The 27,249-nt window shown below is 45.6% G+C and overlaps 2 protein-coding genes and 4 non-coding genes across 17 annotated transcripts; 1 reads left to right on the top strand and 5 right to left on the bottom strand.

The window, feature by feature from the left end:
* Positions 1 to 686: 686 nt before the first annotated feature.
* Positions 687 to 23,924, bottom strand: LOC120511700 (tRNA selenocysteine 1 associated protein 1). 12 transcript variants are annotated; one of them, XM_039729164.1, is made up of 18 exons: positions 23,771 to 23,908; positions 20,969 to 21,051; positions 20,762 to 20,859; positions 19,938 to 20,037; positions 17,398 to 17,450; positions 16,636 to 16,767; positions 13,647 to 13,766; positions 12,020 to 12,182; positions 11,086 to 11,119; positions 6,836 to 8,943; positions 6,290 to 6,498; positions 4,657 to 4,923; positions 4,370 to 4,569; positions 3,289 to 4,220; positions 2,826 to 2,914; positions 2,215 to 2,260; positions 1,748 to 1,849; positions 687 to 1,136 (listed from the first exon to the last, which is right to left on the bottom strand). In XM_039729164.1, exons 3-10 carry the CDS (start codon positions 20,845 to 20,847, stop codon positions 8,807 to 8,809), a joined length of 825 nt encoding a protein of 274 aa, XP_039585098.1. In that variant the 5' UTR covers positions 20,848 to 20,859; positions 20,969 to 21,051; positions 23,771 to 23,908; the 3' UTR covers positions 687 to 1,136; positions 1,748 to 1,849; positions 2,215 to 2,260; positions 2,826 to 2,914; positions 3,289 to 4,220; positions 4,370 to 4,569; positions 4,657 to 4,923; positions 6,290 to 6,498; positions 6,836 to 8,806. The 12 variants fall into 12 exon arrangements, with proteins under 12 accessions (XP_039585098.1, XP_039585097.1, XP_039585087.1 ...); XM_039729163.1 differs by having other exon boundaries at positions 20,975 to 21,051; XM_039729153.1 differs by lacking the exon at positions 20,969 to 21,051 and having other exon boundaries at positions 4,370 to 4,588; positions 23,771 to 23,924.
* On the bottom strand, positions 1,265 to 1,335 carry LOC120511765. The gene has a single exon (XR_005629826.1). It is a non-coding gene; the product is annotated as a small nucleolar RNA SNORD99 (small nucleolar RNA).
* LOC120511768 lies at positions 2,060 to 2,176 on the bottom strand. The gene has a single exon (XR_005629829.1). It is a non-coding gene; the product is annotated as a small nucleolar RNA SNORA61 (small nucleolar RNA).
* On the bottom strand, positions 2,377 to 2,507 carry LOC120511767. Its single transcript, XR_005629828.1, has one exon. It is a non-coding gene; the product is annotated as a small nucleolar RNA SNORA44 (small nucleolar RNA).
* Positions 3,077 to 3,219, bottom strand: LOC120511766. Its single transcript, XR_005629827.1, has one exon. It is a non-coding gene; the product is annotated as a small nucleolar RNA SNORA16B/SNORA16A family (small nucleolar RNA).
* LOC120511681 (collagen alpha-1(IV) chain-like) lies at positions 23,796 to 26,916 on the top strand. Its single transcript, XM_039729084.1, has 3 exons — positions 23,796 to 23,835; positions 23,958 to 24,100; positions 24,681 to 26,916. The coding sequence occupies exons 1-3, from the start codon at positions 23,796 to 23,798 to the stop codon at positions 25,029 to 25,031; spliced, it is 534 nt and encodes a 177-aa protein (XP_039585018.1). The 3' UTR covers positions 25,032 to 26,916.
* Positions 26,917 to 27,249: the final 333 nt, after the last annotated feature.

The following is a 27,249-nucleotide window of genomic DNA, read 5'->3' as shown; positions in this document are numbered from 1 at the left end:
CCAGCTGCATCCTCATCTTTCCCAGTAACACTGAGGAAAGAAGTTTAAGTCTTCTTCCCAGGTATACATACAAAAAAGGGTTCAGAGCTGCTGCATAGTTCTTTTAACCACTTAGGAAACTCACTGAATTAATTTATTTGCCTTTTTAATTACCTTGGTTTTAAAACAATTTTTATCTATTTACCTGTTTCCCAACCACCAAACTCCAAAACACAAACCCTAGCAACAGCCCAGCATTTCAAACTTCAGCAGCAATACAGATTGAGCTAATCACACTGGCATTTAGTCTTGGCTGTCACCAGGATGTCTAGTGTTGCCACATGCCAGCTCCGCCTCCACTGGCAGCCCCTCATGTCTCCATTGCCTGGCTTTGGTGACAACAGGGACAGCCAGGCAGTGAGTGCACAGACTCACTGGCATCCTCAGGAGCCAAGATCCTAGGAAAGCTGCAAGGTTGCAAGGAGATGCTCTAGTACCTCCATGGAGGCCCAGGTGTTTCTGCACTCCAGGGACTCCTGAGCAGGGCTGTGGAGGACACCCCACTGGCAGGTGCTGCAGCGAACAGGAACTTGCCTCTGAGCACTGGGGAACTCGACTGGAAGGGGATTGCTCAGGCTCCATGGCTCAGAGCCAGCCCAGCCTCAACCTATCCCAATGCAACTCAAACACACGAGACACCACAAGGATTTGAAGTAATCATATTTATTCAAAATCCTATCACGCAAACAGAATAGTCCAAGTAGGAAGGGACCACGTGGATCACCAAGTCCAGCTCTTAAGTGAACAGTCCATACAGGGATCAAACCCGCCACCTTGGCATTACTGGATCCCTGCTCTAATCAAGTATTTAATATCCAAACCCCCTCCTGAGAAAAATCCATGGAACCGACTGTTCTTCCACGTGGAGCATCTGAACTGGAGCTTCAGCAACACCTGGAGCCACGCCAGTTCCATCTCCCTCCACTGCAGGTGAATGGAGCCCAGAAGTGGCTGATCCCACTTAGTGGAACTCATAGCTCAGGAAGGAGCCAGGATCTGGCTCTGCAGAGCTCCCACTTCTGAAGAGAGGGCTGGAAAAGAACAGTCAGGCACTGCAGCACCAAGTCCCTCAGGGATGGCTCACCCTCTGCTCAGACCTGAAAAATGGGATAAAAAAGAATCCAGCTGAGTGATGAACAGTCAGGCTCAGTGCTGTGTCAGATTCCATCCACATGCCAGGACTCCTGGATGTCCCCTCCCCGCCCTGAGGTTTTGGGTAGCTTATGCCTGGCCTCAGCCCCATATCCGCAGGACTCATCCAACAGTCTCCAGACTCGGGAATCATCACAGACCAGGCTGCACTGCCACTGATCTCACCCACACCCTGCACCACAGATGACAACTCTGGTCAACTAAAAGCCTCTGAAACAAGTTTCATCATTCCCACCTGCACAGTCCAGGTGAAAAACTGGCCACTTCCAGCACAGTTAGCTTGAACTGCCCCCGGCCCTCCAGACCCCACTCCAGATCATGCAATCCCAGAATGGTTTGGGTTAGAAGGCATCTTAAAAGCTCACCCCATTCCATACCCTGCCATGGGCAAGGATACCAGAGCAGGATGCCTAAGCCCCATCCAACCTGGCCCATGACACTTCGGTTTCTCTGGGCAACCAGGGCCTCCTCACCCTCACAGCCAAGAACTTCCTCTCAGTATCTATTTACCCTTACTGCCCATCCCAACACCAGGAGTTCCCCAGAGGACACTCACATGTTCTGCACTGCAGCTTTCCCACAACTCGGGTCCTATGGGAAGCAAGGTGAAGCCCTTGGGACAGGGCTCACAGGTTCTCATCTTTTTCCACAGTTATTGCTGAAAAAACAGAACCACAGTTTAGTGCCTGAAGCCAATGGGTCACTCCAAATCCATGGCTCAGATATTCCTGACAAATTCCAGCCCCCCAACCCTCATGGCACGTCTGCCCCCTGCGCCCAATGTTCATCCCCTCTCCTGACCAGGAATTTCCTTCCCAACCAGAACTCCCAAAACAGTGAGACCAGCACAGCCTGTCTTCCTAGTGGCCCCTCTCAGCACAGGACACACCCGCAGAGAGCCCAAGACCAGCATGAATGTTACTCTTCCTCCTTTTTCGACCACAAGATCGGTATTCAGATCTGATGGGAAAGGGATTTGGAGGGATGAGCTGTGGAGATCCAACAAAGGTACTACCCTCTCACCTGGGTTTGTCCATCAGATGGATGAGTTCTGGAACACCCAGGACTTCTGGAAGACATCACAACATACCCCCAATTTCAGCAGTGGGCTGCAGACTTTTGTGGACACACCTTTGATTCATTTCACCCTGGAACCCCAAGCAAGAAACAGCCCAATTCCCAAAAATATATTGGAGGGGTGAGTGACAGTCACAGGCAGAAGAGGCCCAGCAGTCAAAGACCTTCCCATTGCTCTGGCATGTTGTTGGAGACCTGCAGCTACTGCATGGAGCCACAGCTCTTGGATTAACATGCAGGTGAACACCGCGTTTATCTGGTAAAGTCTGTGACAGAGTGATTGACTGGCTCTGGGATCAGGGCTGACACCCAGTTCTGCCTCTATCGAGCCCCAGAGAGGAATTACCCTTATCTCACCCACACATGATCTGGATGGCACAAGAACTAAGGGAGTTTGCAGGGCTCATTCCCAAGGACAAGACCTATGGAGGATGCTAGCACTGCCCAACAGCAGAGGGGCAGCAAACGCTGCTGGTTCCTATGCTGGTCCAGGGAGGCCACAAAACCAACCAATTCTCAGCCTCTCAATGGAGAACTCCAGAACCTGCCCATCTCACCTGCTCAAAGCTGAGGCTGTCACCAGCAATCCCATGTCCCAGGATCACCTTCTACACCAGGATGCTGCTGGGGAAGAAGAGTCTTGAGCCTTCAGTAAATTGCAAGAGAAGTAAGTTAAAACAAAACCACAGAAAGACGGGATACATCCCTTCCCCTCCTCCCACGCCGTGCATCAATACGGACCCCAGGGGCAGGGATTTGCGGCAGCCGCCTCCTTCCAGCGCCAGTAACCCCCCTAGCCCATGGTGGGCTATGTACTTTCCCGAAATGTTGCCGGACAGTTACGAAGGTTCCAACTGAGCGGCGACCGTCGAGGAAAATCCCTTTGCTCTCGGCTCCTTTTTGACTGCATCTACCACAGCACCGACAGACGCAGCTTCGATAGGGCCGGGCGGCTCTTCCGCCCGCGGCCGCCTGTCCCGGGACAGGGCATTAGCTCAGCCTCAGGGGTCCCTCACTCACCTGGGGCCGGGCCCGGCCTGAGGAGAAGGGCGGGCGCAAGGCCGCGCTGCCCTTCGCAGCCCTCGAAGCGCACCGAAGCGCCGCCGCCGGACGCGATGCCCACAGGGCGCCGATGCGGCGGAGCCGAGCGGCGGGAGACCCCCAGCGACGAAGGATGGCGGTGGATGGTTCCCGGCGCCCACGCCACAGCCACCCCTACTCGCCGCCATGGCCGAAAGAGGCGGAAACTGGTCCGCGGCCACCTTTTATAGCGCGGCAGTGCGGGCTCCGATTGGCTGCTGGTGCCGGGCTCTCTCGCAGAGGCTCCTGGGAGTTGTAGGCGCGCTGTCTGCAGTCCCAATCGTCGTTCCCGCCTTTCCCCCTTCCAGTCTCCCGCGCCACCCCATCCCAAAGCATAGAAAAGACCCCTGAACAACCTGCTCTAGGTGTTCCTGCCCACGGCAGCGGCTGGAACGAGATGAGCTTTCAGTCCTCTCCCAACCCAAACTATTTCAGATCCCACGATTCACAACAACACCCACCAGCACTGGAAGCAGCTGCACATCCCAGCCCACCTAAACGACTCTCCAGTCCGGGTGGGACAAGTACAATTTCTCTCTCCTTCTCCATGCTAGGTCCACACCAGGGGTGCTCTTTGAAAAGCTGAAAACAGCAGCTGCATTTCCCCTTCTCCTTCCTCCCGTTTGGAACGGGGTTGGGGGGGTGGGGGGAGCACCACCCTCGGGGAATAGAAGGAAAGGTTCTTGGAAACAGAAGTCTGTTTGCCAACACAATACCTCTGTGAAGCTCCTGGTTCATGGTTCATAATTCATGGAAAGGATTTAAAATGGCAGCACCTGTCAACGGGCGGGAAGGGAGTGCTGGAACAGCTGCTGGTGCTGATGCTGAAGGCACAACCATAGTGGGAAATCAGCTGGAAAAGCCTGCAAGTCCTGGAGAAAGGGCAAAAAGGATGGTCATGTTTTAATCTGTTCTGAGCAAACAAACAGTTGAAAAAATTCCCAGTGATCAGCAATGACCTTTTGAGTTAGTAATTCCCTCCAAACATGGCTGGCAGATCAGCAACAAAATAAACACTCACCTGTTTACGGCCAAGTCTGGGAACGAGCCCCAAACCTTGTGTAGCCAAACCTTCCCCAAGACAGTCCTTGCCAAAGCTGTCAGGGACAAGGTACAAGCAGCTGCTCCCATTCTCCTCCTCCATGGATCTCACAGCTGGTCCGCCAAGTCATGAGGCAATTCCTGGAGTCTCCTTGGCACAGCCACTGATACCATGTGAGCCTAAAAATCATGTCAAATCCTAGGGCAGAGTAAATCCTGGGAAATTACTGTAGGAAAAATCATCCAAAAAATCCCAAGAATTCAAACCTTGGCAAACACTGCTTGGGAAGAAACTCTTCCAAATGCTGAACTGGGAGAATCCCCAAAGAGCAGCAATGAAAAGCACTGGATGCCCAGCAGACCTCAGCCTGCCATAACACGATGGACGGAGATCCAAGAGTGGCAGAGAAAAATCCCACTGCATGTCCATGGTCAGCGAAGCCCTGATGAGAAGCCCTCATGAGAATCTCTCACCAGCTTCTTCCACAGCACAGGACAGAGAGCACATGCTGGAAGAGCTGCAGTTCCCAGCACCTGACAGATGGGAGCAGACAATGCACGGAGATGTGAAAACTATCAGTAAGGAAAAGCAGGTGTGCATTAGTGATCCAGGTAGATTGTTGTGCCTACGGCTCCCTGGGACACATCAAGGGGTGGAAGCAAGTCTTGGCCATGGTCAGCTCTCAACTCTACCAACTGTGTTATTCACCATTTCTTTTTCCCTGGAAATTTTACAGCAGAGTCAGCATGATCTTTGAATGATAGAATCATGCAACATCCTGATTTGGAAGAGACCCACATGGATCATCATCTGTGCATCAGAACTGCACAGAACACCCCAAAATTCCCACCATGTGCCTGGGAAAAATGAGTGTGTGCTGAGCAGGACCCCAAACACCCTCTTAAAAAACTGACTGCACTTGGAAAAACCATTTTGACTTGGAATAACTGCTAAGGAAGAAAAAAAAAGGAGGTATTTTTGAAAAACTGCTCTGACCAGGAAAAACAAGAAAGTGAGCTGTCAGTGACATTTCCTGAAGCAGCTCTATCAGTTTCTGCTGCTGCTTTTCAAATTCACACCCCAGCCTGCCACTGAATTAGTTTAATAGTTAAGCAAATCCCAAGTTAAATCCAGAAATGGGTGTATCCAGTAAGCTTTACAAGATCACTGGGAGATAGCAAGGCTGGACAGTAAAAATTTCTGTCAGATCTTCCTCAGCAAAAGCTGAAGGTTAACAAGCTAGTAATGAGATACCCAGTACAGAAAGATTAGAGTCAAATATTTATCTCTGTTGCTCAAAAGGAATTTAGAGAAATTCCTAAGGGTGTTGTATGCATCTCAGTGTGTGGGATATGAACACGTCTCCAGAAACTGATCCAAGTAATAGGAATTTTCTCTAGTCAGACTCACATGGAAAAAAAAAAATCACTAGCAGCTCCTCTTATCATTTGCTAAAGAAATGCTTCCAGACTCCTCATCCCTTTGGAAGCAGGTCAGGATCGTCCCCAGGCCACCCCAATGTGTATTGTCATGCTTTTAATTAAACACAGACTAATAGCAAGAGGGCCCCCCACAGCCTCAGAGCTCAGCCTTTGGAAATCACCACTCTGTGTCTTAAAATACCCACGTCCCTCCAGCTCTGCTGAACATTCCCAGTCTGCGTAACTCAAACGGGAATCAGAGTCCCTACAATTTAATCTAAATTGGAGGATCACATCTTCATCAAAGAACACAGTAAGAATATTTGAGTTGTTTTTGGAATTGCTATAAACCTTGCCTGCTTAAGGGCAGAGTGCTTCTTGATCTCTGCTGCCGATATGGACGCAATTTTCAGGAGCTGTGATATCATCTGCCTTGGACTTCTTGCCCTTAGCACTTAGAGATAAAAGCAGAATTTACCTTACTACATGGAGGCCTTGTCTTTCATCCTGTGTGACACTAAATGGTAATTAATCTAGGCTTTTCCTGCAGCCATCCAGGAGAAACAAAATCCCACACTCTGACTGGGATTCCAAAAGGCAAACCTTACAAATCCCAGGATGTGGCTGTTTTGTAGCTCCATTTAAAAGCCTCTCCTGTGCTTCAGACACAGCAATAATGGCCAGGAGCTGAAAATGAACATTAAGATAAGTAAGTGATATGAAAAAAAAAAATCAAACCCAAACAATGCAGAGATTTAACAGCTGCAAACAACCTTGGCTGAGATTCTTCCAACCAACCCAAAAAGCCTGGCTCCTATTTCCAGGGAATGAGGCCCAGAGCCTCGCATCAACCTCTCCCCTGAAACAAAAGCTGGAGCTATTTTAAGCTCTGCAGCACCAGTAAACAGGAGTCAGCAGGTCATTTCTGCTGGCTTCTGCACTCCCAAATTATTCCTCACAAGGCTCTGTACATGCCCAGCTCTCCCAGGAATTAGAGGTTGGGATGGGTTGGATTAATATTTACCATTTTTCTTTCCACCACAAAATAAAAGCAGAGAGCAAAAGGATTTTCCCAAAGGTTGCTGTCTGATTCCTGATAACCTGCTCTTCTCTCCTCTAGAGACAGACTTTCATAGACGTAGTTTATCCAGGCATTAGGGAATACTCCACAGACAGCAATGCTGGGCAGATGAGAACAGCAGAATAAATTTATATTGATAAATAAATGTGGCTTCACCCCTGCCCCCCGGAGCAAACTGGGATGGCTACACTGTAAAAGCCAAAATTCGTGGGGATAGGAAAAGACAACTGCAAAACAGGAGAAGGGCAGGCACACAGGGCAGCACAGTAACAGAATGATCCAGAAAGTGTTTTAAATGCCATTCTTTACATAATTTCTGCAATGCCACTCTGCTGAACTTCCCGAGAAGAGGGGGTGTCTTGAGCTGAGCAGCCACATTAGAGGATATACAGCTCTGCTCTCTTCCACTTCTGCTGCTTCCGAAACTCCTGGCATACACAGGGAACATTCCTTTCCTTACATTCAGAGCAGCTGAAGGTGAGACAGCAGCACAGCCAGGGGCACAGCATGAGAAAAATTCAAAGCAGATGAGAATGCAGGAGTCCAGTAGTCCTCTAGCTCACTCGAACTCCAGTCACATCACCATTCCCTTCACATCCAACTTCCAGTTGATAAAAAAGACCATAGACTGACAAATAGGTCATAATTATAGACACAAAGAAAGGTGTAGTAGAAGTAGCTTTATCAAAGTATTTAAATTTGGTGGCAAATCTCTGCATCAACATGGGCAGAGAGGCAACGAAATGCTCTGCAGTAGCAATTTCAGTTACCAAACTATTCCTTGGACAGACATTTATTACAGGTAGTTTCTCTGATCCTATTTCTCCAAGAGTTTAAGGCACAAAAAGCCTGAAAAAGGGCTTATAACATGTATATAAGTGCTATTATTTTCACTTTCACCTCTAATGCAACATATCAGCTTAAATATATTGCTTGTCCAATCAGCTTATACAACATCCGGTAGAAAACTGCTTTTCAAGTTAACAACCATTTGCTGCACAGTATATCAATGCAATTGCTCTGACCCCTTTTTGCTGCAAGATCTTTAGTTTTGCTCTGACTGGACAGTGGAAGACACTACAAAATCTCAACATCTCAATGAGACCATCAAGGTGTGTCCACAATAAAAAAAATAAAGGCATGATACACAAAATAACATTTAAATATGGTTGCTGGGAAAAGTGTTTTAAACTGCTGGTTCACGGGGAATTATTTCCTCATACACAGGTGGAGAAGCAGGCCAGGTGTGCAAGGTATCACCAGGTAAAAGCTTTATAACACTCCTTTCTGTCTTTTTTCTCCAAAGTGCTCTTTGGGTTGATTGCTTGAGAATATCAAACTTGCAAGCTCAAGATCACAGCTTAAGTTAACCACAATGCAAACTTTCATCACACGCTCAAGTTATAGCAACCTCACCCAGTCACTGGAAAGATTTTGAGACATTTTAGTGGTGTCCAACAATGATCTTTTTTGAAATAACTCATTCATGAGCGTTGGGTCAAATGACTTAAGACAGTTGAATGGGCAGCAAAGCAGAAAGATGGGCAGGAACCAAAATGCAAAGTGTAATTTTACTTAAAAGACCAACTTTTTTATTGTACGATGGAGTAGAGTCTCTCTCCTGTGCCATCTTGTTGAGTTTATAAATTACAATTCCCAGTAAGTATTAAGAGTTCATTTCAAGACAAAAGGAATAAAACTGTCGCAGTTCTATTTTTCGCCATGAATAAAGGTTACTGTGATGCTCCTACAATACTTGTTCTCTACAGGAAAGGCCACAGTCCTCCTGTACTCCGAGTACCTGACCTGGGTGGGGAAAGGGCCACCCCTCACAGCTGCAGGATCCGGGGGCAGTGTAACAGTCTGGAGCACAATGGGAGGATGTCTCACAGCCACAATGCCTCAGCAATGAGGCTATAACATGGCTGGGATCTCTGATGAGACAGTGTCCAAAGGCTGCCAATGACAGTCCATCAAGGCATCATAGAGCTCTTCACTCTGTTCCATAAACTGCTTGTTTGCTTCGTGGACATCTAACTGAGGTGTGGGATCTATGGGAGAAAAGACAGACAAATAGGTCACACATCAAAGGTGTTCAGAAAAAACCCACCTTGTAAACAAGTTGGTATATTAAAACAAACATGGGGGGAGTCTTAGTATCTCCAGGGCAGATGTCAGAGGATAATGCCAGACTCTGTTCAGTGGTGCCCACTGACAGGACAAGGAGCAACCACCTCAACATGAACAAGAAGTTATTTTCATGGAGGGTGGCACAGTACTGGAACAGCTTCCCAGGGAGGGTGTGGAGTCTCCCTCTCTGGAGACATTCCAAACCCATCTGGATGTGTTCCTGTGAGCCATACTCTAGGTAAGCCTGCATAAGCAGGGAATTGGTCTGGATGATCTCCAGAGGTCCTCGCAAGCCCAAGTATTCTGTGATTCTGTGAGTCACCAAACATTCCCAGCACTTGCCAAGTGACAAACCTAACCAGATCAGTCCTACCCAATCTCTCTGCAATGAGATAAGGAATAACTACATCCAATAACCACATCCCTTTTTACAACAGTGATTGCCCCACAGAACAGCCAGTGGAGGAAACACCTGCACCTCACAGCCCAGTGCAGTCAGCTGCACTGCCAGAAGGGGCTTGCCCTGATGGGCAGAAGCAGAGGTAGAGGTACCCATTCTCTTCTGCTCCTTCCACTGTGAGGTCACAAATGATGGATGGACAAATGGATGCGAGCATCCTGTGCTGCTGCAGTCACCAGAGCTCATCTGCCAAAGCCTCCAGCAGTTCAAGGCTGGAGTCACAGTTAGGAAAGAAGGGAGTGTCAGTGGCACCACAGCATCATGGTGAGCATAGCCCTATTTTACATGTGGAAGAAATGTTTGGAAAGCATTTTGGAGCTGGACAAAAAGCGTGCAGGTCCAATCCTGCTGCTCCAAATGCACAGTGATGGACTCCCCAAACCCCTGTAGGGTGTAAAGCTCACCTGACAACACTGGCAACCCAAAGCTCAGGTTATCAGAGTAGCACAATCACAAAGATCGTGAATGACTCTCAGTACAAAGCTGAATGAATGGAAAGACTCTAAAACACGTGAGGAACAAAATGTTTGTAAACGTGTAACTTCCCTGTGAGGGAGGTGAGGCCCTGGCACAGGTTGCCCAGGGAAGCTGTGGTTGCCCCATTTCTTAAAGTGTCCAAGGCCAGGTTGGACAGGGCTCGGAGTGACCTGGTCAAGTAGAAGGTGTCCCTGCCCATGGCAGTGGGTGGATAAAGGTGTCTTTGGAAGCTCCTTCCCACCCAAACCATTCCATGTTTGGTTTTAGCTACACCATGTAACACATTACAGGAGAAGAGATTTAAGGAAAAGGAATTATACAATGACAATACATTAATTCAGTTTCCTACAAAGGTAGGAATCTTTCATTTAATCAACCAGAAAAAGAAATATCCCGAGATATCCCATTCTAGTCCTAGTATGTTTGCTTCAGCAAAAGGAAAGCTCTCCTAGAATGCTTTCAAGAGCCAATAACAGCTTCCATACCTGTGGATCCTGTAGATCCGTTACTATGTAATTTTAATTTTTTTTTAAAGAATAGAGTAAAATACACTGCATAGTGTGTATTGCACTCAAGACAGAAATCTGGAATGGCTGGCATGAAACGATAGTTTCTTGCATCAATAAATTAAAGCTACTTGTACAGGTATCTAAAATCCCCGATCTGGTTTAGTGACCCATTTCAAGCAACAACTGCTTGAAATGTTTTATCAGTGTAGTGACTAATATTATTCCCTTTTTCTTGTAAACTTAAAGCACAATGAAGTATTCTGGGCTCTAAATGTCAATATTTTATAGAAAAACAGAATATCTACTTTTTTCTTGGTAGCATATCAGAAAAAGAAACCCTAGTAAAAAAAAAAGATTAAAGTTTCAGTACTTCAGAAGATTAAAATCTCAGTGCTGGGAAAGTCAAACAGTTTCAGTCCTCACCAGGTTCAGACTAAGAGTAGCAACAGTAAAACCAGGATGCAACTGTTGTAGGCAATAGTAACTCACAGATTTTCTCAGATTTACTCGAAGATAAAGGTATATTATAAATTGAAATTAGGGCCAATTTGAGAAAGTCTATCTCCAAGCAGTGCAGGACATACAGACAACTTCAATACAGAATTTGAGAAACGTACCTTCCAATGCATCCTCACCAACTTCTTCATATGTCTGCAAGGAAAAACAACCCCCTTAGGACAGTGGATAATTATCTTTTCTTTTGCAAGCATCGCTTGTTGATTAGTATTGTCAGAGACTGACTTTTATACTGGAGTTATTACAATGGAATTCTTCACACATAAGCCTGTGTTCCATTCCTAACACTCCTTGGGCGAGATCTTACACTAAACATCTATCAGAGGCAGCTCTTGAAATTCCAGGGTTGAAGTGGGGTGACTGTTCTGATGTGTTCTATCCTTTATAACAAAGTTTATGAAGGATCCCAAAGGCACTCTGAGCACTGCCTGTACCAAGAGAACTCTTCTGCCATCTCAACTGTACTAAGAGACCTTTTGTGTCCTCCAGACTTGTTTTAACCTCAGCAATATACTCTCCATAAGGCAAGAAGACACACCAGGGGCTAAACACTGAATAGTAGCTATATTAAAACTTCATCATTAAGAGGTATATACTAAGATGTCTTGCTGTGTTCAGTTTGGAGCAGAACAGACTGAGGGCAGAGATCATTAGGGTCTGCAGCTCCTCCCAAGGGACAGCTCCGATTTCTGCTCTCCATGACCAGGGACAGGACCTGAGGGAATGGCTGGAGCTGTGTCAGGAGAGGGTCAGGCTGGATATCTGGAAAAGATTCTTCCCCCAGAGGCAGCCTGGGCACTGAACAGACTCCCCAGGGAATGGTCACGGTCCCAAGGCTGCCTCAGCTCCAGGAGCCTTTGAACAATGCTCTCAAGCACAGGGGTGATTGTTGGGGTGTCCTGAGCAGGGCCAGGAGTGGGACTCAATGATTCCTGCGCGTCCTCTCCAGCTCAGGACATTCTGTGATTCTCAGAGCTGAAGATGAGATGTTCCCATGCCACCTTTGGAGTCTGTGGTGTTTTTGTGCTGCCCTACCTGCATGGTGCTCTGCGTGTAGCCATACTGGGGGTAGCTGTAGCTGTAACTGCCCGTGTTCTGGTCGTACCCCCACTGAGCGTAGTAGTTGTGGTACTGTTGGTAATACTGGTTGTAATTATAGCCGTACATCTGATTGTACTCCACTGGTTTCACACGATTACTTCAAAAAATAAAGCAGGATAAAAATAGCAATAAAATAGCAATAAACCATTTTTTAAAAATTGCAACAAAATAGTGCAGAACAAGTATGAAAAAAGCAGTGAAATAGCTTAAGATACAACGTGGTAAAGAGACAAGGCTTAGTCTAACAAGCAAATTTCAATCTTTAAAATATATTCACTATTCACTGCAACAATATTTATTATTTGCATATATTTGCATAAAGAAGCGGTTTAAATTTAATACCTTTTCCTGTATTCATATTCCTCTTCACTAATAAACATTACTTTCATTCATTATGAGCTAATTGGGTATCACTTCCTGGCTTTGGGAAGGGAAGAGTTCAGGACTATGAGCTTCAGTTTAGAAAAATCCTGAACCACAATCCAGATAATGGAGTCCCTTCTTCCGTCTGGTAAAGAGGATGAAGTTAAGTGATCTGCAGTTTTCCGAGAGAAAGTACTGAGTCTTGCTTTACATGAAGAGTTAAAGACTTAAAGGCTGGCTAAAACCCTCAAGTTTTCTTTTGTAAGAATGGAAAAAACTCTCCCTTCTGCCACTGTCATACAGAAACCTAAGCAAGGACTCGTCCCCTTTCTCTCTGAACTGGATGATCTTCAATGCACAAACTTGAAAACATTCATGAAATAAGAACTACTAGAAATCAAAAAATAAACTTAAATACCCTGAGAACTTACTAAAATTCCTATTCCTTGCCACTTTATGAACTGGCAACATTCCCAAGGAACACCATTCCACCTAACTATCAAGACTTGAAATAATGAGATGACAAATATTGTTTGGAAATGAAAATATGTCACACATACAGCTATTTCTACTAATGATGAAATTAGTGAGAAGCAGGAAGAAGGAAACATCAATCTTCTCACCACAATGCACCCATTTTTTCTGCTTTTCTCTTCCTTTTCCCCCCCAGCCTTATGAGTTCACTGAAAATCTAAATATTATTCAAATAGGGAGCAATTACTATGATTCGTATTACCCTAGTGCTACGAGCCCCAAGTCAGACCAGGATCTCATTGTATCAGGTTCTGAACAAACACAGAAAAAAAAGTTAATACCTGCCCCAAAAGTCTTATATGTAGTAGACATCATAAAAGAATTAGCAAGGTAGTTGAGCTTTGCTATCCAGACATCATCAAGATTTAAACTATTTCAATTTAAAGCAAAGGAACATACATTTTAAAAACAATCACATTTAACTACAGCGTGTGTACATGTATACAGATTTACTAATATAAACAATTCAAAACAGTATAAAATGCTTAGCCTTGAGCTAATGTTAGAATTTCTTTGAACTCCTGGGCATTCTGATACTCCCCATATTCATAGTTATTATTTCATTTTGTGATGGAGACATCCAGGACATGTATTCAAAGCACTAAAAGGCATTTAAAACCAGACGTGAATTTTCATATAAACGTCCAGCTGTTCTTCTACTCACGCTTTTGGTATAGCCACACTCAAGCGTACAGGTTTAGAGCCCAACCCCACAGCTCCCTGACACTCTGTCAGTGCTCTCTTCTGTTCCAGTTCATCTGTGAATTTCACGAACCCATAACCTCTGCAGAGACACAGAAAAACTCACATAAAACCAACCCCAAAGAGCGATGCCACATTACAAAAATTAGTTACAGTGAAGTTTGGTTTGGTTTGGGAAACACAGTGAATAAAAATGTTCACTAGGGTTGTCGTCCCTGCTCTTGGGAGAGATGAAATTATTCTGCCTTCCAGTTGCTTTTCCAGAATCCCTGAAGCCACACGTCCAAGCTCTGGCAGTACTTTCAAGGGCTTGTCAATGTAAAGTAGTTCTTGTGCCAGTGGATTCTGGGGAACTGGAAGTGAGCTGACACAAGCCATGTTGAAATGCGTGAACTGACACATGGTAAAACCCCAAATCTCTGCTGGGAGGATACTGATAAGTCAAGAGCACAGCTGGAACAGGGACAGCACATCCAGAACCCCTGGACTCTGCAACAAGCCTTCACTGTGATGTGGCAGCACTGCACGTCAGCCAGCCAGAAAACTCCAACTCCCTCCAACCCCAACAGTCCTTTGCGTGGGATTTTGATGCTGTAGTGAGTCAGAAGCAATGCAACAGCATCCAAGAGGGCAGTGCCAGGATCCCATCATGGGATGGGCTGCCTAACGCAGCAGAAAGATCAAAGACTTAGGTGTGGGACGGTAAGAGGAATCCATCTAAGCAAAGGAAGAAGTTTGGGAGGGAAGGGCTTGTCTACCTGGGGAAAAGAACGAGCCGTAAGCAAGGGTGTAAATTTTCAGTGCATTATCTATTCTGTGGGAACTGCTAAACACCAAGTAATGTGCTATTTTGAAAGCAGCATCAACTACTACTCATGGGAAGTCCCCACTGACAGCTATTTCAGAGCAGTTCATGCCCCAGAAAATGCAGTACCTTGCACAGCAAGACTCATATGCAAGATATATAAATATCTTTTATATATATATATACACACACACACATATACATACAGGTATGGATGTATCCTCCTCACAAAACGACCAGATCAAAGCTTAGACTTATCTACATACAAACTAGATTACTAAACAGAAGCAAAACTCTATACAGACCCACGTTCATTTAACTTGCCTTCTGCCAAAGGACTATGGCAAATTAATCCAGTGCAAGTAAACTTCTAAGTCAGTTTAAGGTGTTCACACACAAACCCAACTAAGCTTCTAAGCTACCGAAAGGCTCCTCCAGATTTTCAGATGGCACCAGGAGTGTGTAAGAGAAACTGAGAAGACTGGCAATTCCAAAATAGAGACAGACAGAGATGGATGCGGTGTACAGCAATAGATGCTGCGTGCTGCAAAGGACACAGTGATTCTTCCAAGTCTTCCAGACATTCAGCTTTTCCACACCAATGGTTAAACCACTGGTGAGGAAAGAAATAATTTCTTCCTGCAGACCTACTGTCCTGCCCCTGAAGTTTGGAAAAGCACCAGCACCTGTACCCTCAGCAGAAAGCAGAGAAGGAGGCACAGCACCACAGCACCACACTCCAAGCTCCTCTCCTGTCTGAACAAGAGGTGCTGGGAGGAGGCCTCCCTGATCCACCAGCCCTGGCTGGAAGGGCCAGGGCTTCACTGGGCATGTCCACAAGCCCTAAGCTCCTCTCTCACATAACACTGACACCTGCAGATGCCTCAGCTTTGAGCAATTGCACAAGTCCCAACAAAGCCCCTGGCACCAACACTCTGGCACTGCCAGGGGAGACAGCTTTGCTCTTCCCAGAAACAGGACTTTAAGTGCCTGCTCCTCCCCCACTTCCCAAGCTACCACAGATTCCTCTTCCTCGAGGTCTGCACCTATGCACAGTTCCCAAAACCCAACTAACAGTCCAACCTGCAGCACCAACACCTGTTCTACAGAGAGAGACTGAAGCAGGTGCAGCACAACAGGAACTGTGGGGTTTACATTGAGGAGGAGCAGAAGTCACACAGAGCCCAACCCAGCAGTGTCAGTCCCAGGGGAAGTGGAAATGACAGCATGAGGACCCAACAGCCAGAGAGACTGAGTAGCTCTGCAAGAGGTTCAAGATGCACATGAAGAGGAACTTCATGAGTGGGGAGGAGAGCAGCTCTGGAACAGGCTGCCCAGACAGATTGAATTAACTCCATTCTGGGAGGTTTTCCAGGCTACACAATCCATGGATGATATGATCTAGCGCTGGTTGCAGTCCTGTTAGGAGCTGGACCAGAGACCTCCAGAGATTCCTTCAAACCAACCTGTCTAAGAGTAAGAAACCCCATATGAGAAGGTGAAGGGACCTACAGCCACAGCCTATATCTTATCCCAACTTTCTCACAGATGTTATATCACAAAATTGTGCTTCACTGAACCCACGCTCTGCTTTGAAAACAAGGATGCTCACCAACTGCTCCTTCCTCTGGAAAATACAACTTAATTTCGTGCTATTTAGAAAATATTTTAATTACATTAAGAAATCCAACTTTTTGATTCCTGTTTTTAGCAAGACATTTTCAGGAAAGACAAACAAGGCAGCTACTGAGAACCTGACAGTAAATCATAGCTTTGTGTGCCCTACCCTCTTTGACAGAAAACTCGTACAGCTCTCACAGGAATATACACTCAATAGCCTAAAGTCTGTAAAGCACAATTCCACCCAAGAGTCCAGGAAGAGAGTGTTTCAAGATTACTTAAGAAATTTTTCAGCATTTTACAAAGTGCAATAACACACAAAGGGCCTCACACTGACAGAGGAGTGACAATACCCATGGTGACTACCAAAACTCAAGCGAACTGCAGACTGAATGGCTAAAACCACAATATTTTAAGGTTACTAAACTCTAAGCCAAAAGAAATTTTTCCCCTTGCTGCATTCTGTCTTTCCTGTTGCCACATGTGAAGTAAAAAAAAAAAAAAAAAAGAATAAAAGACAACTTACTTGGATACTCCTGCCTGGTCCAAAACAACTTTTCCACCTCTACACGATGGATAAACTTTAACAAAAAATTCATATAACATCCCATCATCCACGTCAGGAGTCAGGTCTCCCACAAAAAGGGAATATTCTGGACTAAAGACATCAAAAGAAAATCTCTTAAATACAATCATACAAAAAAAAAAAAAAAAAAAAAAAGGGACATGCTGACTGACAGTAGTGACAGTTACCATTTAGCCTAAATATTTGAACTTAAAGAAAAGCAATACTGAAAGACCATTTAACGGAGACTTTAAAGTGCCACCAAAGTTAAGTTGCTTAACTAAAATTTTGATTGACACTGCTTTTTCAAGTTAATTGAAGCAGCACAACCAAGCAACTTAATACTGCTTTTTATTTAAAGATTATTTCAATTCTTATTACTCACAGAATATCTCTGATTTCTAAAATGGCAAGAAAAAATATCTCATTTATAGATATGTTATTTCCAATACATAGATCTTAAATCATAACACATAGATCTTAAATTATAATATATGAATTAGATACTTTGATGCTACAAAGTTGAAATACCTTAAAGGACACTGGATAAATCTGCTGTGCCACGCACAGGGCAAAGCACAAAACTGGCAGTCTAAGCTCTCTTCCCTCTACTAAAGTCTGGTAGTGATGAACTTTGGGTTTACATATTTTGAATACTTTTTGCAAGGCAATTAATAGAGAGATTAAGCAGGCAAAATTAAGATTTCAATATTGAGCACTTACCTGTTATCAGGCTGTTTTCCATATGTTGCATAATTCAATTTAAATCGTTTTGCCTGAAACAAGGCAAAAATGAATCCATACATTCAAATGTTGTCATGTGAATTCAAGCAATTAGGGAAAAATACAATAAGCTGATTTAATACAACTTAATGCTGACACATGTTCAATGCCTTCAGGCCAGCCAGTTAAGGTAACAAGCACATTTTTATTTAGCATCAGTACAGATATAATAATGAAAATCAAAATGTGAACAGAGGTAGTAATAACAAATGTTATATTTCTTCAAATTTTAAGGTCTTAAAATGAAATAACAGTACCACTCCTGGACTTTTGTGATTTAACACAAGAACTCACAGACCAAAATCCAACACACTGGAAAATGGAATCAACCTGAGTCTGGAAGTGTGGCTAAATACTTGACTCTGGACATTTAGTAAGATTCAAAATTAAAGGGTTCTGAAAGAACTACATTGGACACTGCAGCCTTCTTTAAATTTTGCATCTGAATTTATTTTTGAAACAAGTTTCCCAGCAGCCTACATTTGCGCCCTCTGTCACATCTGGAACTCTCTGTTCCCAACCTACCAGACTTTTAGCAACTTTCACCCAACTTACATCTAAGTTTAGACCAAGATCTAAGGAGACCAAGATCTTTGAATCAGCTCTTAGAGATCAGGGGCTAATCTCAGGATCAGGATTTCGGATCCTAAAATCAGGATTTCAGATCACAATCAGAAATGCCCTAGAGATCAGGGAACTTGTTCAGTACAGTGAAGAGCCCTTGTATGATGGATTTCATTCCCTCAAAAAGAGGTAAATAATTCTTGGGAAATAGCGCACAGATTTAAGTCTAGGCTATAATCCTGTTAGTTGCACACTTGCATTCTCCGGAGCACAGTACTACACAACTTTCTGTGGATCATTTACAAGCTAACACAAAATTTAGATTCCACTGAAGCACTTAGGGTTTTTTAGATTTTTTTATTTTACTCTTCACTGCAATATTCTGTGTTTAAAATCATTAAGACACCTGAGAGTATTGCCACTTAGACGGGAACTGGGAACACCAAAGCTTGGAAAAGAGAGACAGCACCAGCACCATGGCTCTCTGTTATTCCTTTAACTGATTCAGTATTTAAAAATAAATAAAAGCATGAGCCACACTCAAGCTTTCTGTAAACAAAATTCTCCAAATGCAAAGGATGAGCTGGGCAGTTGCGTTCTGAGTGCACTGATTTGGGCTGCTTTGGATCTCTGCCTGACATCTGTAACTTTCTCTGCGCGTTATGCAAATCATCCCTCCACACAGCACTGTGTTTTGGACAAAACTGTGAAGAAAGATGGGTATTCCCAAAACCAAACTTCCATTATTATCTTATTCCTTGCTCTCTTTGTCTTTCCAGTGACTACAGAAGGCATCCAGTATGATCAGCTTGCCTTAATCATGAGCAAACACGTGAAACAGATATCTCCAAGCCTCTCATCAACTCCTTTTAACAGGGCACGTCACCCTCTGAGGAACGTTGACTAAATAGCTCAATCTGAACTTCCCAGTCTCCTACTCTGGGTATTAACTACTCTGAAATAGGAATCCATTTACCTTGTATATCACACCATAACTGACGTGATTCTAGAGTTGCTTTATGAATCAGTCACCCCAGCTACTGCAGCCAACTCCTGTGGGTACAACAGACAGCTGTGTCAGCCGTCCCATTTAATCTACCACATATTCGAGCCAACATCCTAAAATTAGCCTCTCTGCCTATTCCTCCTCTTCTCCCTAACTACCCAGCTTTTATGTAGAAGAGATGTCAGTTATGCACTGCAATTATTCAATACTCTGTCTCATTCTCCACCGTAAAGAGGTTTGAGTAGCTTCTGTTTGCTAAGGGCCAAGAACAATGCAAGATTAAAAGTCATGTTTCTCTTGCCAATCAGGGTTACTCAAAAGACAGTGTGAATTTGCAAGCTCATCCTGTACACATGTAACAACACACAGAGTTAAATTCTCAGGTTGCCTCATCCCTGAAAGTGTTCAAAGCCTGGTTAGATGGGGCTTAGAGTAACTTGGTCTACTGGAAGGTGTCCCTACCCATGGTAGGGGATGAAATATGATAATCTTTAAGGTCCCTTCCAACCCAAACCACTCAGTGACTCCATGATAATACAAAAGGAGAGAGATGGAAGAATTGTGGCAGACATACACTATACTCAGCCTAATTTCTTCCTTGCTCTTCTCAGGTTTCTGATTAGTCCATCTTTGGTAACAGCAGCAATGGTTAGCTATAAAAACCATCACACCCCACAACACTTCTACACCTGAATTTTGTCTAGACAGTCACAAAGAAATCAGTGGTTTTTCTCAACAATTTTCTAAGCAAGAACATTAACAGTTTTATAGTCATAACTTCTATTCTAAAGCAAAGAAGAATTCCAGTTTTCTAATTATTGAATTTATCTGTAATCATTAAAAATACACATTTTACACTATCTGCCCCTTCCAAATTTTGGTTCTCAACTGGCTGATCCCATTTACTTACCGGTGTAGCACCAGGAAGTGGTTTTCCATTAATTTTGTGTAAACATTTCTCTGCAGTAGCTAGATCTGCAAATTCTACAAAGCAATAGCCTGCTGGAATTCTGAACATACAACACAGAAGAGAAGAGACCAAAGTTATAAATTTAAAACACATTTGATGAGGAAAGCTGTATTTTAGATAACTGGTAAGAAATTTTCTATAGTTGCAGTACATAAAAGAGCTTCTTTTTAAAGTATAAATATTAGTTACCAAAGAGAAGCTTGATCTCAAGGGATAGCCCCTACTTACCATGTCAGGTCAACAAAAGCACCTAGAAAATGGTTAACTTACAGTTTACTTCCTACTTTCATTGACTATCAATTTGCCCACCCAAGTTTAAACTACTGAAAACTGAAATTACAACACTTAAAAGAACAATCAATAAGAACAAAACTACTTTATTCTGCATAAATCACTCATTTTATTTCAAATGAACTCTAAAAGTTCTCTTATTGCTCCGAGTGAGACTTCCCACCTCTGTCAGCACCACATAGCTGCACTACAGACTAGTGACCAAAGCATGGGGAGGTGTAATTCTCAGAGGGATGGAATGAGATACATACACTGCTCTGACTGAGTGCTGGAGCACTGCACGATGTGGGCCAAACCTTGTCTGTTGAGGGAAGGCTGAAGAGCCAGCAGTGCCCTCTCCATTGCTCTCATCAATATTCACATATTGGTAGCAGCAATGGTGAGAAACTCAAAGGGAAAATTCACTCTGATATGGAAGGACCACAGCGAGGCTTCAGTCCAAAAGCACTTGGAGAACAAACAGAAACAGTTACCCAGTCAACCTGTTTCGAATGATTTTTACACTCAGTACAAGCTCTCCCATGGTGGCAAAGGCTCTTGAAACAAAGTTTTCATCCATATAGGGCTCCAGCTATAAAAGCAAAAAAATGAAGAAAGTTAGATCAGGGCATCTACAAAAAAGAGAATATATGTGTCAATGTCCCTCTAAGCAGTTAAAACATTATTGAGAAGGATTTTACCCTTACACTTCAAAAAGAAGACTCATTTAAGAGGGTCGATGCCACTCAAAACCAGCAGGCATGCATGAACCAGGCTCAACAGTCTGCAAAGTGGAACCCAAGAGACAGCATGAATTTCAGAGAACAGGGAGCTTCACAGAAGGACAAAAGCCACTCAGAAACATACAGCATCAAACTAAGCATTCGCTATAGGGAGCAGGGGACAGGGTGGCAGGCTCCTTCTCCAGGTACAAGTGAAGGCTGGGCCAGCACTGTGGATACACAAGTGTGGCACAACTCTGGGTGGCATGTGGCAGATGACACTGCCCCGTGGAGCTGTGTTAGGGGTCTGCAGAGCTGTGCCTGCCTCGCACAACCCCGGAGATACCAGGGCAGCACTTGGGGGAAGCCCTGGAATCGTGTCCCACAGCAGCTCTACACTTCATCCTGCCCATGGGAGCACTGACCATGTTCATGTCACAGGGAAGGACTGCACTGTGCAGGTAAGAGTGTATGTGAACATGCTGGAGAGCAGGTGTCTGTGTGGCGTAACGGACTGACAAGTAGGAAAGGGTGCTGGAATTTGGATCAAATATACTGTGAGTGAGTGAACAGGGCACTGTTCACTGTGTATAACAGAAACGGGAAGAGGGAACTAACCAAAATTAAAATGGGGAGCAGTGTGTGTGACAGGTAACATGGAGCTGAAAAATGTAGTATAAAATATATATAGCTCCATGTATTTACCTGTGCAAAACAGGTGGCTCACGGTAACCTACAGCCCTCAAGTATTTGTGTGTCTGTCAGGTACTAGGTGGCTCCACCACTTGTGTGTGTGACAGATTGTGCAGTATGTGAAAGAAGGTGACCATACTGCACTTGCACCTGTAAAAGGCAGCAGATGCCCTGTGGAAGCGAGTGTGAGGCAGAACTGACTTGTCCCAGGAGCAGAGGCAGCACCACTCTGCACAGACGTGCCATGCAGGGTGATCCTGGCTGCGTGTGTACAGGAAAGCTGTATTTGTAAAGACAACCAGTTGCTTAGATATGTCCACATGGCTCAAAAAGCCATGGCCTGCTTGTGAGAGTAGTGATGAAAAAGAAGATGGGCTTTATCACAGACAGGCGGCAGAAAACCCTCTGTGTGGGGAAAAGGGAGAACTGACTCCATGGAGTCTCCATGCACAAGCAGAGGTAGTAGAGGACACCCTGATACTGTGGCAAACTGGGTGTGCTGAGTGTGTGTGTGGAAGGGAAGTACCCAGTGGGATTCTCCAGGATGTGTTGCACTGTGTGTACACACACACACGTGAGTGATGAGGAACACCACGTGCAAGCAGGACTGTGCTGGTGTGAGCTGCAAGAAAGGGGCTGAAGGAAGATGTGTGTCCAAGAAATAGGTGGCAGGGAAGTTGTGACATGTACACACAAAGTGGAGTGCACACAGGTGTGTACAAATGTGTGGCAGACAGCAAAGACACTACATGCAGTAGGACCACATGTGTGTGTCACAGTGTACCACAGTGGCAGAAATGCAGGCACCACAACACACTGAGCACACACACACACACGTGCAGTGCGGCTGGGTGGCAGAGCCCTACAACATGCTGGGGTGAGTGTGAAACGTGTGTGAAAGTGTGTGTTCAGCAGTGAGTGTAAAGGACACAGGGGCAGAGGAGTGAGGGTGTGTTAAGGGCACACAAGGGACACTGTGGGCTATGCATCACTGTGAGTGTGCCTACAGTGGGCACATAAGTGGGCAGCAAGACACCCTTGGGTGAAGAAGCCCCTGTGAGTATGCTTCATATGGCTGTTCTTCCTGCCAGGTACACACACAGGCAGGAATGAGGTACCTAGCAGGAAGTGTAAGTGCTTTGAATGTGCATGCATGCAGGAGAGTCAAAATCCCTATGAGGGTGTAAGAGGCCAGGTTGTGAGGGATAATCTTGGAAAGGTGCATACAAATGTGCCTACAAGTGTGAGCACAATTAGCAGCACAACCATGAGTGTGTGCAAATGCCTGGCACAATGTAAGCATGTAAATGCCTATAGCAGCTGAGCAGGTAAAACAGCAGGTAAATCCTTGAAGCATGCAAGTGTACACGCTGCGAGTATAGGAGTAAGTGCCTCTTAAGAGTATGGAAGTGTGAGACTTTCTGGTGCCAATGCATGTGTCTGACAGCCAGGGACACTGGTGTAAGTCTGGCTGTGACCTGGCTGCAGGCAGGCAATGAGGGTCACTCTGGGGGTGTGCGTGTGTGTAACTGCTCACAAATGTGCCTGTCAGGCTGGGGTCTATGTCTGAGTGTGTGTGTCAGGCTGTGTGAGCAGGTCAGCATGCACAGGAGTGTATGACGTGTCACTTGGGGAGTTCAGGTGTGTCTGAATGTCTGAGGGCTGTGAGGCTGTGTCGGGGAGTGTGGGGGTGTCAGTGGTGTGAAGGGGTCAGTCAGGGAGAGGGTCAGCTGGTGTCAGGTGTCAGTCAGAGTGAGGGTGTCAGAACTGTGAGGGTATCAGTCTGTCGGTTGTTGTGTGGGTGTTAGAGAGTGTCAGTCAGTCAGAGTAAGGCTGTCAGTTGCTGCAATGCTGTCAGACAGTCAGCGTGATGGTGCCAGAGTGAGGGCATCAATTGGTGTGAGAGTGTCAGTCAGTGCAAGAGTGTCCGTCAATGAGAGGGCGTCAGTCGGTCTGTGGGAGAGTGTCAGTCAGTCATTGTGCGGGTGCCAGCCGGTCAGTGCCTCCCGCGCCACCCCCGGCCCGGCCGCGTACCCCCGCAGCCCCGCCGCCCCGCACAAAGCCGCGCGGTCCCAGCCGGACACTCACGTCCCCCATCCACAGGCTGGCGGCCATGCTGCTCCCGCAGGCCCCGCGGCGGGTTCAGCGGGGCCGTGCGTTCCACCTCCCGGCCCGGCCCGGCCCGGCACGGCCCCGCCGCCGCCGCCGCCCCTCCTTCCGTTCCACCCCCGGTGCCCCGGTCCCTCGGTCCCTCNCGCGGCCCCGGCGGGCGGAGAGAGCGGCGCCCCTGCCGCCGCAGCGGCCCCTGGCGGCAGGAGGAGCGACAGCCGCGGGGGCGAGCGGGGCCAGGGCGGCGGTTTGGGGCAGCTCAGGGAGGCCTGGGGCAACTGCAGCTGCCTGAGGGGAGGCTGGAGTGAGGTGGGGACCGGTCTCTTCTACAATGTCTGCAGTGAGAGGGCAGCAGGAAATGGCCTTAAGCTGAGACAGGAGATTCAGATATCAGGAAAAAAATCATAGCGTATGTTGAGCTGGGAGGGACACACCGGGATCATCGAGAACAACATTTAGCCCTGCACAGGACATTCGAACAATCCCACCCTGTGCCTGAGTGCATTGTCCACACGCTTGCAGTTATGACCATTGCCTGTAGACCCTGCTCAGTGGCCCAGCACCCTCTGAGGGAAGAACCTTTTTCTGATATTCAACCTAACCCTCCCCTGACACAGCTCCATGCTGTGACAAGCACTTTGGTCATCTCTTCAAGGCACCACTGCTGTCAGAGCTGGCACAGGGTTTACAAAATCGGGCTGTTTTTGACAGTGTTGAAAGGGCAAAGACTTGTGGTGGTGGGGGTTTTTTTGTTTGTTTGGTTTTTTTTGTTTGTTTGGGGTTTTTTTGTTTTGTTTTTTTTTTTTTTTTTTGTGGTAGAGAGGTTGGATTGTGGATGCGGGGTTGGATTGGGTACGGTGTGATCCTCTCCTCTTGTTTGCTTCCGCAGGCCTTCGACAGCGAGGTGGCAATTCCCGAAGATGAACCCCCTGGTAGCGATGGAGCAGAGACGAGTGAGCCTGAGAACTGGTTGGTATTTTCGGCATCCCCAGAGCCGGTTGGAATTTCGGCACCTCCCGTCGCGGGTGAGCCCTGTGCTCTGTCCCTGGCTGTGGTTGAGCAGGCGCTGCCGCACGCCATGGATCCAGCTCAAAGCCTCGGCGCTGTTTTCGCCGCGGTGGCTCGGGCTCCGGGCGAGCCGGGCGGTGCCTCCGCCTGCGGTATCCCGGGAGAGGGCAGCAAGAGCCCGCCGGTGTCGGGTGGAGGTTTTCCGGTGCTAGCATTGGGCAGCTTCGTGTGATGGAGCCAATTCTGGAACTCCTTCCGAAGTGATGTGTTAGCGCTCGCTCAAGTCTTGCCCCACAACATCCTTCTTCCATGACTAAAAGCGGAAACCCACCGGGAGGGGAGCGGAGAATTCTTTGCTCTGCTTTCCCTGCGGGCAGAGCAGGGCACGTTTGATCCTTCCTACATTCCTGCAGGAGGCAGTGAGAATCCTTCATCCTCATTCTGAGCAGCATCTCTCATCATGCTGAAGCACGGCCAGTAACTTTGGCTGCTCTAGAATATCAAGTCTTCGGGGGTGCAAGACATGAGATTAACGGTTTATGTGTTTTCTGACTTCGGAGTCCTTAGAGCACCCTCAGATAATTTTTCTCCAAGCTCCTCCCTAAAATCTAAAATCTAGCATGAAATCAGAAAGGCAGTAAGACCCACAGTTGATAACTCAGCTGAATGAAGACCTTGGGTTGTCAAGTTGCACTTTTTGTGCCTTGGTGTCAATGGCAACCTGGTCTCTTGCAATTTCACCCCCTTTGAAGCCCCTGCTGCGTCTGCCTTTCAGATGTCAGCTTCCAGAATGGTTTTATGTTCCCAACATGGCAATTTATCCACTGGTCAACTTGGAGCTCTGCTCTGCAGAGCCCGCAAAGCTGTCTCTCATGCTTGTTATTACTTACAAAAGCCAGTAGTTGTCATTTGATGAAGTGAGTCCACTGTCTTTAATAATCCCTTTCTGGCTTTTTCCTTCCAACTGAGTAATACAAAACTTGCTTTACCTAGGATAATCCATAGGCATGGATGTTGGGCAACGAAAATGCAGAAGGATGTGATTGTGTTGGACCAGGAGAATAAAAGTTTAAATTCAGTGTTATATCTGAAGTGACTGCTGTTTATGCACTTAACCTTGTGACAGAGTAAAAATAGTGCCAGGAGCATGTTATTACATGAAAAAGTGTTTATTTCTCTTTAAAAAATTTATGAACTGACAAAGAGGCCATGAAAGGAAGATGTAGGTATTCCTCTGTCCTGAGGGTGAGTGTCAGCAGTTAGCAGCCAAAATATATGTGTCCCTTGTTCCCTTTGCTGGGACAACAGGTATTCCTGGATCTAGGAACTTGGTCCTGAAAACTGCTGAGTGAATTCCAACTAGTGTTTACTGGAATCCACTGGAGGGGTGATCCCTTAGCCCACTTTCATCTGGTCTCTGGGAGCTGTAGCCTGTTGGAAGCCTCAGTCCTGGAGGCTTCATAGCTCTTTCAACCCTTGGTAACTTCGATTGGCATTAAGGGTCACTCAGTACCTCCTGGAAGGAGGCCCTGACTGCTTTCAACTTTTAAAATTAATGGTTTTGATCTTTAGAATCTTGCCTGGGAGATTTTAATTTGAATTTGCTCGTTTTAGCTCAAACTTGAAACTGACTTAAATGGGTTTTGTGCCCTCAGTACTGGATGTTACTGTGTTAGAACCTTCCCTTTGTTGGTCTTGCAGGTGCAAGTCAGTTCTTTTTCTTAGGCAACTGTATGCAGTGGACTGAGATCAGGGATTCATTTGGCCAGGGATAATTGAAATCATAAATAAAACAAGTCAAAACAAAAAATAAAGCAAAACTTCGAGTTTGGAATAACTTCTGAGATTCTGAAAGTAATTGAAGTAATCCAGAAGAAAATATGCCATGAAATCTGTTTTCCATTATTGCCTGACATGGTATGTCTTAAAATTTGATCAAATCAATTTTTTCATTATGAAGATAATGTCGCTTAAAGTGATGTAGAGATCTGGGGTCTTTTTCAATGTAGAATTACAAATTATTGTAGACTTGAGATTCTTATTTGTTTGTTTGTTTATTTATTGATGATTCACAGTTCCTGTCATGATCTCACAACAAGTAAAAATAATTTCTGTTTGATTTCTAGCTGCCAGTAGTATTTTTGAAAGATGTTGTAATAAAAGTTCATTGATGTGTTTGTGCCTGCTAGCTTTCTTATCCAGACCCAGTCTCTTGTATATAGTCAAGGTGCATTGGGAGGGACTTAATGTCCTGTCTTGCATTCTATTTAAGAAAAAGTGCAGTCATTTATGTGAAGTCCTATTCTCATATTTATCTGTGGGTTTTGTGAGGTCCCCTAAAAAGTCAAGATAGAAGGAAAAGGACAGTCCATTCTTTTTGCTTTAAAGGAATCTATTTCCATCTTCAGTGGCTTCTGAGTGGGATGACTGTGAGCAACAACACAAGGAGT

This window comes from Passer montanus, unplaced genomic scaffold (assembly GCF_014805655.1).
Source record: "Passer montanus isolate IOZ18808 unplaced genomic scaffold, ASM1480565v1 scaffold68, whole genome shotgun sequence".
NCBI lineage: Eukaryota > Metazoa > Chordata > Aves > Passeriformes > Passeridae > Passer > Passer montanus.
This window is presented reverse-complemented; position numbering and strand designations above follow the sequence as displayed.

Excerpts from the sequence above, each read along its gene's own strand:
- LOC120511681 (XM_039729084.1), top strand. The coding sequence starts at position 23,796 with ATGCTGCTCCCGCAGGCCCCGCGGCGGGTTCAGCGGGGCC. Across the intron at positions 23,836-23,957 it reads GCGGCGGGTTCAGCGGGGCC|AGAGCGGCGCCCCTGCCGCC; the intron begins GTGCGTTCCACC and ends CGGCGGGCGGAG. Across the intron at positions 24,101-24,680 it reads TGAGGGGAGGCTGGAGTGAG|GCCTTCGACAGCGAGGTGGC; the intron begins GTGGGGACCGGT and ends TTGCTTCCGCAG.
- LOC120511700 (XM_039729153.1), bottom strand. The coding sequence starts at position 23,797 with ATGGCCGCCAGCCTGTGGATGGGGGAC. Across the intron at positions 13,767-16,635 it reads GACCAGGCAGGAGTATCCAA|AGGTTATGGGTTCGTGAAAT; the intron begins GTAAGTTGTCTT and ends GTGTCTCTGCAG. Across the intron at positions 11,120-12,019 it reads ACACGCAGAGCACCATGCAG|ACATATGAAGAAGTTGGTGA; the intron begins GTAGGGCAGCAC and ends TTTTCCTTGCAG.